The sequence below is a fragment of the Rattus norvegicus genome, chromosome 10, assembly GCF_021556685.1.
Source record: "Rattus norvegicus strain SHRSP/BbbUtx chromosome 10, alternate assembly SHRSP_T2T, whole genome shotgun sequence".
NCBI classification, from domain to species: domain Eukaryota; kingdom Metazoa; phylum Chordata; class Mammalia; order Rodentia; family Muridae; genus Rattus; species Rattus norvegicus.
In genome coordinates this window covers 66106415-66126202 of record NC_141543.1, presented here as the reverse complement: position 1 = coordinate 66126202, position 19788 = coordinate 66106415, and the positions used below count along the sequence as shown (strand labels likewise).

Sequence of the window (19788 nt, the reverse complement as noted above, 5' to 3'; positions counted from 1 at the left end):
TGGGAGAGCGCACACATGCACGAGCACTTGCCATGCTGCACAGCTTAGGAGTTGGTTCTCTCCTTCCAGCTTGCCAGGGACTGAGCTCTGGTACCAGGCTTGCACGGCAGGTGTTTTTACCCACTGAGACATATTGTAATGTTTGTAAATTAAAAACAAGAATGTGTGTGTGTGGTGTGCACCCTTCACACACTCATAGAACCCTGATGTCGTCCTCTGTAACTCTTATTCCCTTGTGAATCTCTCACTGGCCCAGAGATCACTGGTTTTTTTTGACTAGGCGGGTGGTCAAAGTGCTCCGTCCGCCCTGCCTCCGACCTTTCTCGACTTGGATAACAGGCACCACCAGTTAGTTAGCTTTTCAGATGAGAGCTGCTGGGCATCCAAACTCATGCTTGCACAGGTGCTCCCACTGAGCTGTCTCTCCAGCTCCTACTTTGTTCTTTAAAAAAAAAATCTGATATGCTTTTTGTTTTTCCAAGTTTTATGTATATGATGGTTTTTGTCTGCTACATATATGTCTGTGTACCATGTGTTTGCCTGGTATCTATGGGCTGCACAAGAAGACACTTGATCCTCTGGCACTGGAATTATAGATGGTTATATGAGTGTCATGTGGTTGCTGGGAATCAAACCTGGATCCTCTGGAAGAGCAGCCAGTGCCTTTAACCTCCAAGCCAGCTCTCCAGCCCCTGGTACTGTGACCGTTATTTTTTTATTTATTTACTGAAGCTCTTAGTAACTCGGGCATATTAACTCTGTTGTCTGTTTTACATATTTACCCATTCTAACTTGGTTTGTTTGTGTATGGTATTTTGTGGTATAAATCTGTATTTGCATTTGTCCACTCTCTGCATTATGACCTCTGAATCCTAATGCTGGAGAGGCTTGCTGACCAAACCTAAGACTGCATTTTCATACTTGCCGTGAGGTTTGCTTTTGCATATGACGTGAGCAAAGAATGTAACTTGGGTGTTTTTCCAAATGGGCAATACTTAAAGGGCCAGTGAGAGTATTTTATTCAGAGTGTGGAATAAACTATGGAAGGCATAGAGTTTGGTCAGTAGTTTTAATTATTTTTTATTTATTTTGTTTATGAGAAAGTGTCTCATCTAATACAGCTCAGTCTGGTCTCTAACTTATCTAAGGATGACCTTAAGCTCGGATCCTCAGTAAGCCTGCCTGATATGCACAGTGCTGGATATTGAATGCAGGGCTTTGTACACAAAACTACATACTCATCCCTGAGTCGGGAGTGTTTTACTTTTCCACAGGTGCTGGGCATTTAGCCTAGGGCCTCACGGTAGGCAGGCAGGCTAGTGCTGCGTTATGTCTTCTGCTTTACTTTCGGCAAAGATTACGGATAAGGCTGGGTGTGGCTCAGTTGGTAGTGTGCTTGCTGGGCAGAGTGGTCCACCCCTGTAATCCCACAATCTGGGAGGTGGGAGCAGAGGATTAGAAGTTCAAAGCCATCCTCAGCCATAGTAAGGAGGAGGCCAGCCTCATATCTCACTATATTGAGATTCTACCAAAAGCAGCAAATACGATGAGACAAACCGAAAAGCTCTCTGATAACGGTGGAAAATCGATGGTTGGCAGCAGACGTAGAGAAGAGACTGGTGTCCTGAATTTGCCACTTTCCTCTCCCCATCCCTCTGTGTTCATGTGTCACTGACAGTTTCTAAAAGTATGATTTTGAACACTTCAGTTTTGAATAGTCATTTTCACAGTTAAGCTTAGAACATCTTCTTACCCCCATAATCCCAGAAACCTGGTACCCTTTAGCTCCCAATCCCAAACCTCTTGAGTGCCAGGGGCTCACAGATCTTCTCATTTCTGTAGATTTGTCTAGAACATTCCATGTAAGTGGAGCCATGCGTTACCTGTGCTTTGTGACACTTCTTTATTTACCGTCGTATTTTCAGCTGTTATAGATGTGTTACTGTGTCCCTCCCCTCTATGGCTGTAACATCCTGTTGTGTAGACAGATCACATTTTGCTTATTGGTTTTTTTTTTTTCTTTGTGGTACTGGGGTCCGCACACACGCTAGACAGATGCTCTACACCGAGCTACATCCTCAGCCTCTTTTTGTTTTGAGACAAGGTCTTGCTAAGTTGTCTAGGCTGACCTTGAATTTGAGATCCTCCTGCCTCAACCTTAGTTGGGATTACAGATCTAGGCCTCTAGGCCCAGCACATTCTGCTTGTTTTTCAGTTTCTGGGCTTTTGGGTTGTTCCCACTGTTTGCATTTCGAATAACACACTGAATATTCGTGGACAAGTTTTTATGTGGTCGGCCCTCTTTCTGCGGATTCTTGGTCCGGGTATTCAAATGGTGACTGATGAGAAGTATTCAGGGGAGATACTGCATCTGAACTGAACAAGCACATTTTCTCGTTAGGCCCCAAATAATACAGCGTAACCTAATTTTCATCATCTTGACTATTGTAAGTAATCTAGAGATAATTTAAAGCCTATAAGAGGATATCAATTAAATGCAGATACTGCCTTCATCCAAGTGCACATTCTGCTAGGAGCGATGTATTGGTGGTGTCGATGCCGAGGGTAAATGTACCTAGAAGAGAAGTTGCTAGTTCAGGTTCTGACTGTATGATTTAATTAATGAAGAATTACCAGATTATTTTCCCAAGTAGCTATACCCATCCGCCTTCTCCCTAGCAAGGCATGGATGAGCTACAGTTTTTTTGTTTTTTGTTTTGTTTTTTTTTTATAATTTTTTTTTCTTTTTTTTGGAGCTGGGGACCGAACCCAGGGCCTTGCGCTTGCTAGGCAAGTGCTCTACCACTGAGCTAAATCCCCAACTGAGCTACAGTTTTCATAGCCCTTAGACGTATGTGCTGCCAAGATACCATCTGCGAAGCATTCTGATAATGTTCGGCGGTTTTCATGGTTTTTTCTTCCATATGAATTGTAAGAGTGTTATCGAGTTCAGAAGCCAAGCAGAGGTCTCCTGAATATACATAATTGCATTAAATTGATTATTTGACATTAGATCTTTTCATCCAAGAATATGATATCTTACCATTTAAAGCCTTGGGTTTTTTAGACAATTATCTCTTTATTATGAGATGTATATTTATTTGTATTAGGCTATAACATAATTAATTTTTTTTAATCATTGGGAAGGGGGTGTGTGTGCTGTGTGTACCATGTATGTGTGGGGATCAGATGACAGGGTCAGGAGTTGGTCCTCTCCTTCCGCTATAGCTTTCAGGGATCAGATTCAGGTGTGCAGTCTGTGCATCGAATGCTTATGCCCACTGAGCTGTCTCACCAGGCCTGATTGTTCTCCATGGCTCTGATAGTGCTGTGCCAGCGAGGCCTTCCCCTACCTGACTGGTGATAGAAGTGCCTTTGGTTTCTGTGTTCGGTGTCATTTATCTTGTGAAGTACATGCACTTTATCATGCTCACAACTTTTAGGTCCTTAAGTTGCTTGGGGTTTTATGGGAATGGCTCTTGGAATTTTTGAAGAGCTTTTACTACAACTTGATATAATCATATTATTTTTAATCCTTTAATAGTGTGAATTATTTTAACAGATTAATATTGAACTGCTTTTTCATTCTTACGTAATAAATCCTGCCTTAAAAAATAATCCTCTTAGCTTCCTTTCCCTATTTTCAAATCTGTCTTATATTTTGCATGATTGTGAACATTTATAAAAGTAGACAGACAGCACAGTAGAGTTGAGTCCCATTATAACCATGCACATGGCTTCAGATTATGACCTTGCTCTGTCTCTGTTTTCTCATATATACTCCTGATAATTTTGGAGTAAGTATCAGATACGTTATTCCATAGATAGAGATGTTTTAGGGGTTTCATTGTTGTTGTTGGTTTGTTTTATAGTAATGAACTCTCTTTAACAAAACTAGTACTGGGCTGGGAAGACAGCAGGGTTAGACATGTGCTTGCCTCACAAGCATGACAACCAGAATTGGAATCCCCACCACCCATGTAAAAAGCTGGGCAGGGTGGCACTAATCTGTAGCTCTGACGCTAGATGGAAGCTGGGAGGCAGGTGGATAGGGAGAGCTTATGGCAGCAAATCTGCCCATTGGTGAGCTCTGGACTCGGACATCCTGTATAGAAAAAAGATGAGGGGCTGGGCATAGTGGCACACACCTTTATTTTAGTGCTTGAGAGGCAGAGGCAGGCTGGCCTCCGTGACCATCAGCCTGGCCTACAGGTCAAGGTGCAGGACAGCCAGAGGTACCACCTACTGAGACTCTCAGAAATAATAAAAAAAATTAAGGCAAAGGGGCTGGTGAGGTGGCTTAGAAGGAGAAGGCACTTGTCATCAAGCCTGAAGCCTTGGGCTTGATTCCCTGGATCCCACACTGTAGAATCCGCTCCTGTAAGTTCTTTTCAGACCTCCACTTGTGTACCAAAGCACAAGTGTGCACAGACACACACACTAAGTAAATAAATGTAAAACACTGGGCGTAGTGACACTGGCCTTTAGACCCAGCATTGGAAAGGAGAGGCAAGTGGATCTCTGAATGTGAGACCAGCGTAGCCTACATAGGGATTTCAGGGCAGCCAGGGCTGCTTAGAGAGTAGCTGTCTATGAGTGAATGAAAATTTTTTAAACCTCTAACAATTTTATTGTAACAAAACCAAATTATGTGTGTTATTTATTTTCTTTGGCACATAAAAAAGATATTTACAGATATAAAAACATTAAAATAGACTTTAGAAATAGGACTCTACAAAGGATACTTAACACTGAAAAGCTCATATTGACAAAACTTTAAATTGACTAATATTTAAATCGACAGTCTCAAGTTGATAGGAGCATGATACAAATTTGATAAAGCACATCTCAGAGGCTAACCCTGAAGCACATCTGTTTGCAAGACTCCATTAAAAAAAAAACCACAACCTTCCTTTGCCAAAAAGTCCAGTTTTATCTTAGCATCTAACTACAAATAGATTCTACACTTTATTTTGCATAAAATAAGTCAATCTTGGTGTTTTATGGACAGTTAATCTGTTTAAACATTAGGCTGTGATTATTTTAAGAGGCTGTGTGTCCTCCAGTCACAAAAGGCATCATCATTACGTTTACTTTCTTAAGTTAAAATTGGATTTTTTTTTAAAAAAAGTAGCCCTTTCGATCTACAGTTGATCAACTAAAAGGTCACAATCTTTGTAAGTTCTTTTTACTTTTACTCTCTTTAGTTACAGGCAGAGGACCCATTTTAAAGCTGGTTTTTAGGTTCTTGCCATTCGAACAGTATTTGTTATGGTAAACGCACAGACACTTTGTACAATATTCAAATTTACAACTTTCCCATTTGCAGACTGCTCAGTCTAAATGGTCATATTTTGCAGGGAAATTACAGCGAACACAGGCTTTGAGACTTCAATTGTTTTTCAGTGTCTTTGCCACCTCCAGGAACTCATTGTGCCAGCTGTAGGCAGAACCCTTCTGACCACACAGACTGGAGAACTTGACTTGGACATCTTTTTTGGGAGGTGCCCAGGTCGATGACTTTTGAACAGAAGTTAGTGCAGTGTTCCCCACGACACAGCCTCTGGTTGAAGCGTGTAGTGACCACTTATTGCTTCTGGTGACTCATTCTCTCATGGCTTTGCTATATTGCTGGAACGCTCCTTTATCGCTTTTTATTATCTTCCAAATTCTACTCACTTTAGACAAATTTATTAAGTCTATGCCGCTGAGCTTTGTCAAAATATTAGCTAACAGGAGTATAAATTCCCTCTGGGTGAGCTTAGCCTGATAACTAGGTGTTCCAGGCCCGTTTTCTTGCCAATTATATTTTGCAATCTAAAGTTTCCACTGACGATAACTTTTCCGCTTTTCTCGATCCACTTTAGAGTTTTGCTTGCCATTCTTTTTTAACGTTGAGCAAACCACTCTTTTGAAATGCAGCACAGTTAGCAGGTTTTTGTTGGGATGCTCTGTGAGCAGCAGACAGGCCTGGCGTCTATTTCTGAAATTCTCCAGGATAAAGGATGCTACCCTCACAGTCACTCTGTGTGAATGATGAGTAGCCGCTGTCCTCGTACAGTCTGCTGGCCTCCAGCTCTTCCGCTTCCTTTGAAATATCTAGTATGTTTCGTACACGTTGATTTTCCTTGTTATCATGTCCCATAATTGGTCACTCGACAAAAGACATCCTTTCATGACTTCCAACACAATCCTTACAGGAAAATTGCAAACACACAGGACTGTAGGAACCTTCTCTCCACTGTCCTCACACTTTACTTCAAGTTCTTAAAGATCAGGATTGCAATTAAAACGCTTCGTTGTAACAGAAAGAACAGGGCTTTCTTCTTTACAACCGTCCACGGTTGTCTGAGCACCAAGACGGCAAGGACAGGAGGACAGCCAGGGGAGATCACTGCAAGAAAATTCGGGCTCCAATGCAGGCGAGGTGGCAGCGACCATAGGAAAGAGGTAGCCAGCCACAGCGCCGATCCAAAAAAAATTTTTTAAAATAATATGGGAGAGAGTAATAGAAGATGCCCAGCTTACCGGTGTCTTATCTCTGGCTTGTACACATACTGTACACCCCCACACTCAAATGGAAAATAGGTCCGTACCATTTACACCTAAAGTAAATACCCAGTTAGGGTTCTGTTTCCAACCACCCATATATGATGTATAAATGCTTATATATGCACATTTGTGTGTACATTCATATTTGAGTTAGGATCCAGAGTAAATTTACATAGTAATAGGTTGGTGGTCTGGAAACCTTCTACCACTTGTGTTTTTCTCCTTGTATCTCTTCCCCTCTGTTTATTTTCTGCAACAGCAGGCCATTTGTCTCTAATCCTTACAGTTTCCCATCGTCTCTGTTTTGCTGAGGGTGTCCTTGTAGCGGGCACCTATGTTCTCTGTAAAATGACTTTGCTGTGTTCTTTCAATATGCTGTCATCCTCACCTTGCTGTATTTCATTTAATATGTATATGTATTACAAGATAGAATACAATTTTATAATTTTATGTTTATGGATGATTTGCCTGAGTGTATGTGCACCACGTGTGTCTGGTGTCCACAGAGCTGTAACTGGAGTTGCAGATGGTTGTGAGCTACAATGTGCGATCTGGGAACCAAACCCAGGCCCTCTGGAAGAGCATCGAATGCTAGTTCTCCAGGCCCCAAGATGTAATTTTTAGAAGACATTATTATTAAGTTATTTTTACTTATGTGTATGAGTCTCTGTAGTTATGCGTATGTGTGTTTGTTGGTAGGGGCTGGAGTGCCCTTTGAAGCCAGAGCTATCCCCTGGAGTTAGGGTTAAAGGCAGTTGTGACTTGCTTGGTGCTGGGGACAAAACTCAATCTTAACTGCTGTGCAGTCTCTCTAGCCCTTGACAGTTTTGTTTTGTTTTGTTTTGCTTGTTAATGTTTCTTTTTTGTTTAGTTTTGTTTTATTTTTGAACTCTGAGGCATGATACTAGGTTGCTGGGGCTGGCCTCTGACTCATAGCATCCGAGGCAGTCCTTGCTCCCAAGGTTGGAATTCAGGCATGCATCACCACCTGTGGCAGATATCTAATAGGTCATCTTTATCCAGTCCTCAGTAGCAGACCACTTTTTTAGGCTTATTTCATTGAAAAAGCATAACCCGGTGCCTTAGTTAGGGTTTTATTGCTGTGAACAGACACCATGACCAATGTAAGTCTTATAAAGGACGACAACATTTAATTGGGGCTGGCTTACAGGTTCAGAGGTTCAGTCCAGTATCATCAAGGCGGGAGCATGGCAGCATCTAGGCAGGCATGGTGCAGGAGGAGCTGAGTTCTACATCTTCACCCAAAGCCAGGCAGGAACAGACTGAGCATCCTCAGGCAGCTAGGAGGAGGGACTCCAAGCCCACCTCACAGTGACACATTTTCTCCAACAAGGCCACACCTTCTAATAGTGCCACTCCCTGGGCCAAGCATATGCAAGCCATCACATCCTGATAGGTTAACTTTACAGTATGGATAGAACATACTGAAAAATTCTGTATGACCAAGCCTGGCATTCGGCAGCCGAGCCTGCAGACAGTAAAGTGCTGTGACTGCTGACCCCTTGCTCAGACCCACCCACCCACCCTTCCCACTGCCACGAGCATGGCTTTCCCTTGGTCCACCTCTTCTGTCAGCCCCCCTGCCTGCCATTATGTGATCTTCAAAGCAATTCTTTTTTTTTTCTCCCCAGTTTTCATGTGTGTGAATGTGTTGACATTTGTACATGAACATGCTAGCCTGAGATTTGGGAGTCCTCATCCTCTCGATTGGGAGTTAACTCCTCTGGAGGCAGGGTCTCAGTCAAGCCCGGAGCTCTCTGCTGTGGCTTGTCTTGCTAGCTAGCTTGCTCTGGAGAACTGCTATCTGAAAGAAGGAATTAGAGGTGGGTTGCCACATGCATATTGCATTTATGTGGGTTCTGGGCATCAGAACTCCAGAGCTCACACTCAGCGTGCCCAAGCACTTTAGCCCTTGAGCTGTCTGCTGACACCAGTAGTTCTTTATCTGCAGGTGACATTACGGCATCTTGTCCTAGTATGTATTGAATGACATCTTTTGCTTAATTAAGCACTGTGGCTGGCTACCTGCCTTTATTGAAAGTGCAGTCTAGCAGAGAGAAAGAAAAACAGTCACTAATTAATATAGAACTTAAAACTAAGACAAGTGTTCCGAAGGAATGAAGTCATGGCTGCAGAACGACAAAGAAACCTGGTCTAAACAAGATACCAAGAAAATGCCTTTTGAAATGATATTTGAGATGGGCGTTGGAGGGGTATAGCTCTGTGGTAGAGCATTCGCCTAGCATGAATAAGCCCCTGGTTCAATTCCAAGTTTGTGATAAGAGCTAAAAAGTACATATTAGATGAAGCAGAATGAGGGGAGGGAGGGATGCAGTCAGAGGACCGTGTGTAGGCTTAGTGGCAGAAGGAAGTGTAGCATGTGCCAGGAACTGAGACAAAACCGCTGGCCTAGAGTGCAGCAAGCTTGAGACTGTGAGACGAGCTGGAGAGGATAGCACAGTTGAGACAGATCATGTAAAGGAAGCCTGTAAGCATTTCAGAAAGCATAGGGGTGTGTGCACACATGCACAAGCACCTGTACCTGTGTGTTTCAGATATGTACGTTGGCCCGGAACCTGCTGGTTATGTTAGGCTGATGGCCCAGCAAGTCCCAGGGCTCCACCAACTACACTGTTTCTTAGCCCCCAATAATTAAAAATTTAAAATGTCTACTGCTATAATTGTTTCTCACTGGGAAAAATTAATGATTTGGATAAGTACATAGTTCTGAAAACAGGTTATCTTTTTGTGTATTAGGATTTTGTAAATAATAATCTAAATTGTATCGGTGCCTCCATGAAGATAATGGCACGTAGCAAGGTATGCTATTTTAATTAAGGGACTAGATAGGAAATGAATACCACTATAATAAATTAAAAACAAAAATTTGAAGATGTGAGGAAAGAATAAGTGAAGAGTCCACTTAGGAATGAACACTTCTCAAGTTATTCAAGAATGAGAAAAAGCTGATGAAGGATGCAGTTTTAGCGAGACAACTATTAAAGTGAACTTTGTAACTCATCTGAAAGGCTCTTGAGTTCCTAATTCTAACTTGTGTCTGTCTTTGTAGGAGAGTAGTTATTTTGATGGACTTGGAAGTTGTGAAATCTGCTGGCGAAGTTGGAGTAAAGATTGGGAATCCAGTGCCCTATAATGAAGGTAAAATCCTCTTTATAGGTTGTATCTCTCGGTTGGATATTGCTTTTTAGATCCATAATGCTTGCTACCTTGTCACTTAGTAGTCTTAATAAAACAGTGATGGGAGGAGTCTAAAAAGTAGGTTATCCTGTTTTTTGTTACTACTGAAGAAATGATACATGGATAAATCAGGATAAATGATACATGGATAAATTATAAAGTATAATGGTTCTGTCTAAGAGTTGACTGAAATGTTCTGATAATGCGGGTGCATTCTTCCGTTTGTGGCATTTGTGAACCTCTATGTATCTGTGCTTGTGTGTGTGCATAGGGCTAGAGACCAAAGTCATGACTTCCTCTTGATTCCTTATTTCTAGAGAGGGTCTCCTGACCTGGAAGCCCCAGGGATCTGAACTTGGGCTCTTATGCTTGAATGACAAGTGCCTTACTGCCTGAGCACCTCCTCAGCCCCGGAAGTGTCTTTTCTTAGGTTTTATCTTTTATGGTGGTTTTTTGTTTGTTTGTTTGTTTTTTGTTTGTTTGTTTTTCTTTTTTTCAGAGCTGGGGACCGAACCCAGGGCCTTGCGCTTGCTAGGCAAGCGCTCTACCACTGAACTAAATCCCCCAACCCTCTTTTATGTTTTTATTTATTTCTAAGTGGCTCTTATTGGCCTTCAGCTTCCTGTTGCAGCCTCCTGAGTGGTGGAGTGGTGGGGTTACAGATGTGAGCCACCACACCGGCTCACAGTGCTGGCTCACAAGGCCGACTTCAACCCTTTGTAATTAAGGATGACCGTGTACTCCTGATCTTCCTGCCTCTGCTTCCCAAGTACTAGTGTTACAGGCCTTGTGCCAGGGTTCCTGGGACGGGTCTCCAGTGCCTGGCGTCATCCTTTTCACACATTTGGATTTGCTCCACTGAGTCCACCTGATTAGATTGCCTTCAATTTTTTTTTTGCATGTCCTGTCTATGAGAGATGGGGTTTTTTAATTTATTTTTATTATTTTTAGTTATCTTTATATGTGTGTCTGTGCTTCAAGGACAGAAAAGTTTAAGGTCTCTGGTACAGACGGGTGAACTGCCTGATGTGGGGGTGCTGGGAACTGAACTCAGGTCCTCTGCAAGAGCAATGCCTGCTCTTAGCCGCTGAGCCATCTCTTCGCCCCCTGAGTCAGTTTGGTTCTGGTATGTTAGTGGTACTGACCTTACAGGTTGTCTGGAGAACGTTCATGTCTGCATTTTCTGGGTTCATGTAGAATCCCTCTCCCTTACTTAATGTTTAGTGGATTCACTCATGCTCCCTGGACCCAGGGGCTTCTTCAGATTTGATCCTGCTGTCTCAGCCACCACTGTGCCACCCTGCCTGGCTCAGACAACACTTCTGATACAAGTGTATTTGGTTTATAAAGGTGGAGACTTGGTAAAGATCTTTTCTGTTACCGATAATTTAATTCCTTTAGGATCAAACAACATGTGTGTTTGATGTCTCAACTTCTGTTAAATTCTCAACATGTCTCAAATTCTTAACTTACAGTGTTATGTTTGTGCTTCAGATTATAATACCTTTTGGTAAACGATGTCTACACTTGGAAAGAATATGTGTACTGGTACAGTGTTTCAGATACATTCTTCCTGGTTTTCTCTGTCAGTTGGGAGGAACACTGGAACCTCTGACCGTAATTGTGGGTTAATGTTTCTCTGTGCCTTCTTCCCTGTTTCCTGTGTTTCTTACTGTCTGTTGGTTTGTTGCTGTGACCCTGTCACTCTGGCTGTGCTGTGTGTTTGCAGTGTGCATGTTTTTACCTTATCACAGCCTGTCACTGGGCTCAGCTGTAAATTTGTAAAACGTAGTGCAAGAATCCTGTTTCTCCTTCCCAGTCTTTGTGGTATGCCTGTCGGCCTCTCTGTCATAACGCTGACAGTTTTGTTTAGACGGGTTGTAAGAGGTTGTGCCTGTGCTTTGATCTGAGATGGCTTTCAGTTCAGCCTTCTTACTTCGGGCCTTGCGGGCTGGGTTTAGAGGTGTGTGCTGCCCAGGTCCAACTTCAGACTTGACTTTAAATTCATGGCCTCCCTCCCTCCCTCAAACTCCACTTACTTTGATTCATGTTTAGCCTGTATCTATTGCTTCTTTTAAAGCAATGTCTCACTCTAGTCCAGGCTGGCCTTAAATTCAGGCTGCCCCTGCTTTAGTTTTGTCATTTGGATAACAAGCATGAGCCAACCAACACAGTGATTATTTAAAGCTTTAAATGATTATTTAAAACTTGTGTTTATTTGTTCATACTTGCCATTTCTGGCATTTTCTTTGATTACACCCATCTTTCCTGGCTGTGTCATTTAGTAACGCTGGCATTCAGATCCACTTCCTTTCTTCTCAGGCTGTCTTTTTTGAGACAGAGCTTCTCTGTTGCCTGGCTGTCCTGGAACCCACTCTGTAGTCTAGGCTGACCTGGAACTCACAGATCCACCTGCCCCTGCCTCCTTGGTGCTAGGATTAAAAGCATGCACCCCATGCCTGGCTTTTTTTTTTTTTTTTTTTTTTTTTAAAGCACAGTCTGGGAAGTGTGTTAAATAAGAACTTTTCGTTGCCTTTTCTCCAGTGTAGCTTACTTCTAATAATGGAATAATGGCCAGAGTCACCTGGGTTGATGATAGCCAGTGTGCATACTCTGTAGTTTTTTCTGTTTTCTGAATATTGTGCCCAATTCAGTTACTGCCGTTGTAGTGATGGGCACCAGTTTGGACCAGCATGCATAGTATTATCGTTCAGATTCCCTCAATCTCACTTTGTCCTGTCCTGATCACCTCAGAGTCTGCTTCTATCCCAGTGGGTACTTTCCACTTTTCATAACAAGCAGAGCCTAGAGTTGATCAATTCCAGAGACTTTTGTCCTCTTGGCAGCTAGTGTCTTCCTGCCTTAAGTGCGGGATGGCTCCCAACAATGAGTGGTGGAGGGGGACTTCTTTTTTTTTTATTGACTTGCCAGGTCCAATTTATGCTGTCCACATACACTCATGGGTGTGGGACCATTCACCAGAGCATGGCTGGCCTACCAGGGCCCATACCCATAAAGAAAATTGATTCCCCCTACTTTAGAATCCATCAGCTCCCTACAGCTTCTCATTAATAATAGGACCTCAAGAGCCCATCCCGCCTCCATGTTAGAATTGTCCCTGGCATGGTTTTTTGTTGTTGTAAAAATATAAAAATAAAAAAAGTATTGGTGTCTTTTACCTCGCTGGGTCCAGCACCGCGGTGCCCCAAGATATCTGCTAGTTATCTTAGCAGAAACATATCCCAGCTGCACACTTTTCCTACACTCAGACCCTCACATAAAAGAACACACAACACAATAATCTTAGATCCAATTGATAAGATATAATTGCCCACTTAAACATACAAAGCCCGGTACCATCCATCCCTTAGGAACATTAATAACAACCTGTAAATACACAGAGCACAATCTTAACATCACCAGCCATGGCTTCTCACCATCTCCTCTCTCCTGTCTCCTCCTTTCTTCAAACTTCTCTCCCGTCCTTCCATCTCCTCCAATGACAGGCCTCCTTCTATCCTGTACCTGCCCCTCACCTGTACTTTACAGATTCAATGGGGAGGTTCTGGTGAAGTCACCTGATTCCTGAGTGACTAGGCAGCTGTCCTTGGGGCTGTGGAATTAGCATCAAAATACAGATAAACTTCAGGGCAAACCACAACAGTTTTGTGTAGGAAGCCATAGCCACCAAGAGTTGATGAGGGCAGAGGCCCTGTCTTGCCAGAGGACACTGTGTTCAATCCTTCCTGACCCCTCATTTTTTACAGTTCCCCACCCCACTTCCCTTTTCACAATGGTCACTTGTGTGTGTGTGTGTGTGTGTGTGTGTGTGTGTGTGTGTGTGCGCGCGCGCGCGCATGCAGGCGCAGTCTGACCATCTGTAAGTTTCTGTTGCTTCAAGAAATTCTAATCATGGGGTTGGGGATTTAGCTCAGTGGTAGAGCGCTTGCCTAGCAAGCGCAAGGCCCTGGGTTCGGTCCCCAGCTCCGAAAAAAAGAAAAAAGAAAAAAAAAAAAAGAAATTCTAATCAGGGTAGAAAGATGGCTTAGCAGTTAAGAGCTCTTGATGCCTAATATTGAAGACCAGAGTTCCAGCAGCCATGTAACAAGCCTGGTGCTCACACACACTTATAACATTGGCTTCAAAAAAAGTAGCCAGGAGGATTGCTGGAACTTGCTGGCTTGTAGCCCAGCCAAGGAACAGGAGCCCTGGGTCCAGAGAGAAACCCTGCCTCAAGGGGAACAAGCGGGAGGTGGTAGAGAAGAGATCCTCTGTACAGACTTGGACACTCGCCAACACTGATGAACCTTACACAAAGAGACGAAACCATCATTTGGGATGTCGAGGGCAGGTTTCTGATGTCTTCAGAAGTCTTCATTTCAAAGCTTTTTGTTATTGTGAAAATTGTGTTTAAGTTTGTAAGTTGCATGAGTAAATCTATTGCAGAATGATATGTATGTGTATTTATGTATATATTAGATATTTATTTCATAATGGTACTTTTAACTATCATGTTTGCCTATAAAACTATGTAGTTTTTTAATTGAAACTTAACAAAAAGCTTTTAAAAAAGGAATATATGTATATGATATATATATACATATATCACCACACATATTACATATATAATATATACATATACTATATACATATAATATATATGTAATATGTGGATGTCACACACCTTTAATTCTAGCACTGGGGAGGCAGAGGCAGGCAGATCTCTGAGTTGGAGGACAGCCTGATCTACAGAGCAAGTTCCAGAGTAGCCAGGGCTACACAGAGAAACCCTGACTCAAAAGATGAAAGGATCTTAAGATGATCCTCTATCTGGTTTTTATAGCATTTTGTATTTAACTCTGTGTGAGTGTTTTGTGGGCATGTATATGATCGGACCATGTGCATGCAGTGCTCTTGGGGGCCAGAAGAGGGCGTTGGCTCCCCTGGATTTGGAGGCGCAGATGGTTGTGAGCCTCCTTATGGCATTGTGCTCTTAACCACTGAGCCATCGTCTCCCCAGCCCTGTTTCTTTAACAACCATTAGTGTTTGTTTTAATTTTTGAGTAGCACTGATAAAATTTTGACTTTGTCATCAAAACTACAGCGGGCAGTGGGTGCACTACCTTTAGAAATAACACACTTTAAGGTTTCGTTATCCCACCCGAGCTATTTGCCAAATGCACATGCTCCTCCTGTACCCGACATGGTTTACCTAAAAGATAGCTAGTTCTCCACCCTGTCTTTTTTCTGTCCTCTTTAAAAAAATTATTTTTGGGGTTGGGGATTTAGCTCAGTGGTAGAGCGCTTGCCTAGCAAGCGCAAGGCCCTGGGTTCGGTCCCCAGCTCCGAAAAAAAGAAAAGAAAAAAAATTATTTTTGTGAAATAAAGTCTTCACCTTGTGCCCTGGGTGAGCCTGAAACTTGTTCACCCACCTCTGCATCCTGAATGAGGGGGCGGGGGGGGGGGTGTTTACAGCCTCTCCCTCCCCAGCTCCTTCCCTCTCCTTTCTCCCTCCCCTCTACCCCCTCATCAGTTCCTGTGCAGCTGCTCTGTTGTTATTTAACCAACTCTGTGGTTAGACCCTCCTGTCTCCGTGCTCTGACTATTAAATGTTTGCTTGACGCTGGTTTGAACCCAGCACTGCCAGAGGGAAAAGACCAACAGGAAGCAGCCGTGCTTCACTTTCTGGGTAGGCCAGAATGTGACAGAGTGCGTGTTTTTGCGGAAATGACCGCTGGGTTAACTGGGAATGCGCCTGTGATCGGCAGACAGTTAGGTACTCTAATCTATGCTTGCTGCAGCGTCCCCCAGCCATGCCAGCCGCGTCTTCTGTGTCTTCAGGAATTGGGGGTAAAGAGGAGTGTCACGATACGGGCTGTAGTTTGTAATCCGAGTGAGGTCAGTCCTTGGAGATGTTTAAGAGCCCTTTGCTTTTGCTTTTGTTTTTTGGTCTCTGAAGTGGACTTGTTGGCTTCTTCTGTGCTGTTTGTTAGTTTGTTTGTTTTTCTTCTTGATTTCTGTGAGTTCTTCAAAAAATAGGGAGTGTTGTCCTTTGACTCAGATGTGAGCTCTATGCTTTTTTTGATATTTTTTGGCATTGTCACCAAAGCAGTATTGTTGTGGCTTGAACCACCGTGGCAGTGTCTTAGTTGTAGAGACAGTTGCAGTGCGCTTCCCCACGGCAAAGGTTTCTGAGTAGGCCGAGAACCAGAGTTAGGCTTACGGCCCCTGGAATCTAGTCCAGAACCTCTTATGTATCAGAAGGCCATTAGTGACCCAACAGCCCAGAGCAGTAGGAGGTCCAGCATGCATTGAAATGCAAATGTATATTTTACTACTGCTGCTCTATTGAGCAAAGATAGATGATTCAGTGTTCGAAATAGAACTACAAACAGTTCATGCTGCACATACTATAGACATGGGTGACTTTCAATCCTTCATACTTGCAAGTGTGTGTGTGTGGTGGGTGGGTGGGTGTGTTGTGGGTGTGTCCTGTGTATTTGCACTATTGGTGAGAATAGTTTGCTTAGACTAAGTACTGTGTAGTGTATTATTCATATTGGAATTATACCCAGCTTAACTGTGTCCATTTTCTGACAGTAGGAACTTAGAAGTACTGTATTGATCCATATTTCTATTTGTTTTCAGTGGTTTGGAGTTGAGGCAGGGCCTCGCTGTATAGCCTGTAACTATATAGACCAGGCTGGCCTGGAACTCCTGGCAGAGATCCGCCTGCCTCTGCCTCTCACACGCTGGGGTTACAGGTGTGCACCAGCATGGCAGGCCTATTTATTCTTTGTGTTTGTTAAGAACGTATGCTTGCTTGGGAAGTTGGGTTTGTTTGTGAATTTCTCTCTGCCCACAGCTCTCTTGCCTTAATGTGTAAGGATGATAAATAGCTCCATGATCATGGTCACCTGAGGGGCGGAGCCTGCTGTAATCTAGTTCCCTCCTGGCTCCAGCCAGTGTGTAGCCAGCAGAGCCTAAGAATTAGGATCTAGCTCCCTAGAGTGGCTTGATTTGCAGGTGACCCAGAACAGGTTTTTATAAATGGAGCCCACATTACTGCTTTGTAGAAGAGTTTTGGCTTTAGAAGGATTTCTCTTTAGCTGTAGACTGATTGATTTGAGGTCTTGTGGCAGCTGCTGCGTTACAACGCGGTAATTGAAGGGCACGTGCTGCTATTTAGAATGCTCTGGAATTCTTGCCATCGTTTGATTCAGGACTGTCTCTTGTACCAGATTTGCAAGAGATAAAGGTTACTCTATTAAGTGGATTAGTAGCTTTTCCTAATTACCACATCTTATGTTCTATATAATTAGAGTTATTGCTGCCAGGATTGGTTGTTTACAAATTAACTCCATGATGATGAAGTACATGATCTTAGCCAGACAGAGCTGAGTAATATCAGGTTTTCTCTTCTCGGCTGTGTTTAAAGATGCTGTCTCCATCATTGTGTGGACAGTTACTGGAATAATGCACTTAACTCTTGTTCCTGGTCCAGAGTGAACATGCCAAAAAAAACCAGTAGTTGTGATACTGTTGTTTCATGAATCCCAGGCTGGCTTCAGACTCCTCGTTAGCTGAGGAGGAACACCTTGAATTTCTGGTCCTCCTCCTACCTCTACCCCCTGAGTGCTAGGATTACAGGCAAGGCCCTGCCCGGGCTTAGCACATACTAGGCAGGTACTCTACCAATGAGCTGCACCCCAGCCTCAGATTGTTATCAGTCGGATACTTATCCTATTATGTTCAGCTAAAGATTATAATTAATTCATATGAAAATTACATGTTAGAAAAGCCACGTGTGTTGTATACATGTTTTAATTGTAGCGAAATACACAGTTACTGTTTAACTTTGAGAAGGGAGTCTGTCTATGCTGGCCTTGACCTCCAGCTTCAAATGATTTTTCTGGCTCAGCCTCCTGGGTAGCTGTGGCTACACGCAGGTGCTGCTGCACTGGACCATTTACCGTCTCACAGGCACAGCACAGTGACTTTAAATCAGGCAAATCAGGCGCGTGGTTTAGTCCTTCCTGAGTGAAGCCACAGATGCACTCCACACTCCAGTTGCCACCTCTGCCCATCCCTGGTTACTCTATTTTACTTTCTGTCTCTGACGCTCCACATTGCTTCCTCGGGTCAGTTATCTTTGTATGTGTGTCTGTACCTGTTGGGTCAAGGGAGCCAAAGATCCATGTCCAGTATCCTCTATGGTCACAGGCTATTTCACAGAACCTGGAGCTCATCGGTTGGGCTGCCCGACTACTGCTCCCTAGCCTGTCCTCACCTCGCCAGCCGCCCATGGAAGGACTAAGCTCGGGTCTTTGTGCTTACTCTACCAACTGAACCGTCTCCTCGGCCCTCAGTTCTCAGTTATCTTTATAGAAATTGAATGTGTGTCCAGTGACCATGTCCAGTTCAGTCAGGCATATGTGGCAGCAGAAATGGCTCTGAAAATGAGACTTGTACTTTAGGTAATTTGGAGACTGTAGAAAAGGAGAGAGAGAAAGGCTTGTCAAATAGCTCAGCAGGTAAAGCATCTGTCCCCAAGCCGGATGCCTTTGTTCCATCCCTAGGACTCTATGGCAGAAGGGAAGAACTGACTCCCTCAGGATGTTCTCTGACCTCCACATAGGCACATTCATGAGGCACACACGCGAGCAAATGCACATTCTTTTTTACAGAAGAAGAGAATTTAGCTGGAAGATAGGTTACTTTTTAAAATGTTCTTATGAAGCAGGCGAATGTCCACCCTTTTCTAACTACTTCCCTTCAGTGTTATCCACTGAGCAACTTACTTTTCCCTTGCTGGTTTTAAAACAGCTTCATTTAAGACTGAAACTGGAATGGGTGACCATGGCTTCAATGGTGATGGAAAGACTGAGCTATAAAGGCAAGGTTTCATTACCTGTGCCCCTCCCTATGTAGACAGGTGTCTCGGTTTTTCTCTCTATAGAAGAACTATAGCATAATCAGTTCTGTTTAATCTTTTAAACTTAAGGCTAAATGTATTTGTCTCTGATGACACAGTTACATCTCATTTCCCTGAGCTACTTAAGAGTGATTTTTCCAAAAATGCAATAAATGGGTATGTAACATGCCCCGTGAGTTAGGACCTCAGGAAGCCCAGCAGGAGTAGAACTTACAGTTGGAGAAGGAGCCTCAGCGGCAAGGGAGATTTCCTGCCTGTGCGTACCAGTTTTAGTGTTTAGGGAGCTCTGGGACATATTTTTTTACTGCCTTTGTAATCTGCAAGCGCTCTAGGTGAGCATCCAGATGAGACTGGCTTCAGCCTGCAGAGCCAATCACAGAAATGAAATCAACCCCATAAACTCGTTATTTTAAAACATAGTGGTAGGCAATTTACAATGTTAACATTCTTCAACTTCGTAAACATTTGTATAAAGGGTGAAGGGTAAATACGTGCTCTGACTGTGTGGCGTTTCTTATTTTCTGCTTGAGAGACGTGTTCGTTTCCCCTCCTTTTTATCTCCCTGTTGCCTTGACACGGCTCCTCTGAACTCTGTTCTCATCTCTCCCTGCTGTGACAGTTCCCTAGCACTTCACGGTACCTGAGACTCTTTCAACTCCTATTTTCCACCAGCTGTCAGTTACAAAATAAGGTTGCTTTGTTTGGGGGAAAGGGTAGAATCCTTTCTAAATGTCTCCTTTCCCTTTGAAGCCAAAGCACTTGAGAGACAATTGAACTGCTTTTAGGTTTTCTTTACCACCCTGCTTTCTCTTCTGATGGATCCTGCCATGAACACACCGTCCTGTTGATGACATCGATTTGTTGCTATGGAAATAGTGGTAGTATCACAGATTCAGCCCAGTGGCTTTACTGCGGGTTCTTGAAGGAGAACTGGGCAAGGCTTTAGGGAGAACCTCATTAAAACTCAGAGCTGCCAATTCTGAACAGTTGAAAGTTAAATGGAACCAACCTTTACTGTACACAGACAAAAGAGTGAGTCCTTTGCAGACGCAGGGACTGCACTCTGGTGCATTCTGTTCCTC

At 43.3% G+C, this 19788-nt stretch overlaps 1 protein-coding gene and 1 pseudogene across 4 annotated transcripts in view; one reads left to right on the top strand and one right to left on the bottom strand.

Annotated features, from left to right (window-relative positions):
- Rpa1 (replication protein A1) overlaps nucleotides 1-19788 on the top strand; it is a 51105-nt gene that overhangs the window by 12488 nt on the left and 18829 nt on the right. Inside the window, 1 exon segment of one of the 4 annotated variants that reach the window (NM_001394069.1) lies at nucleotides 9644-9732. In NM_001394069.1, coding sequence (NP_001380998.1) covers nucleotides 9644-9732 — 89 coding nt within the window. 4 annotated transcript variants of the gene reach the window in all.
- On the bottom strand, nucleotides 5167-6846 carry Fbxo5-ps1 (F-box protein 5, pseudogene 1; annotated as a pseudogene).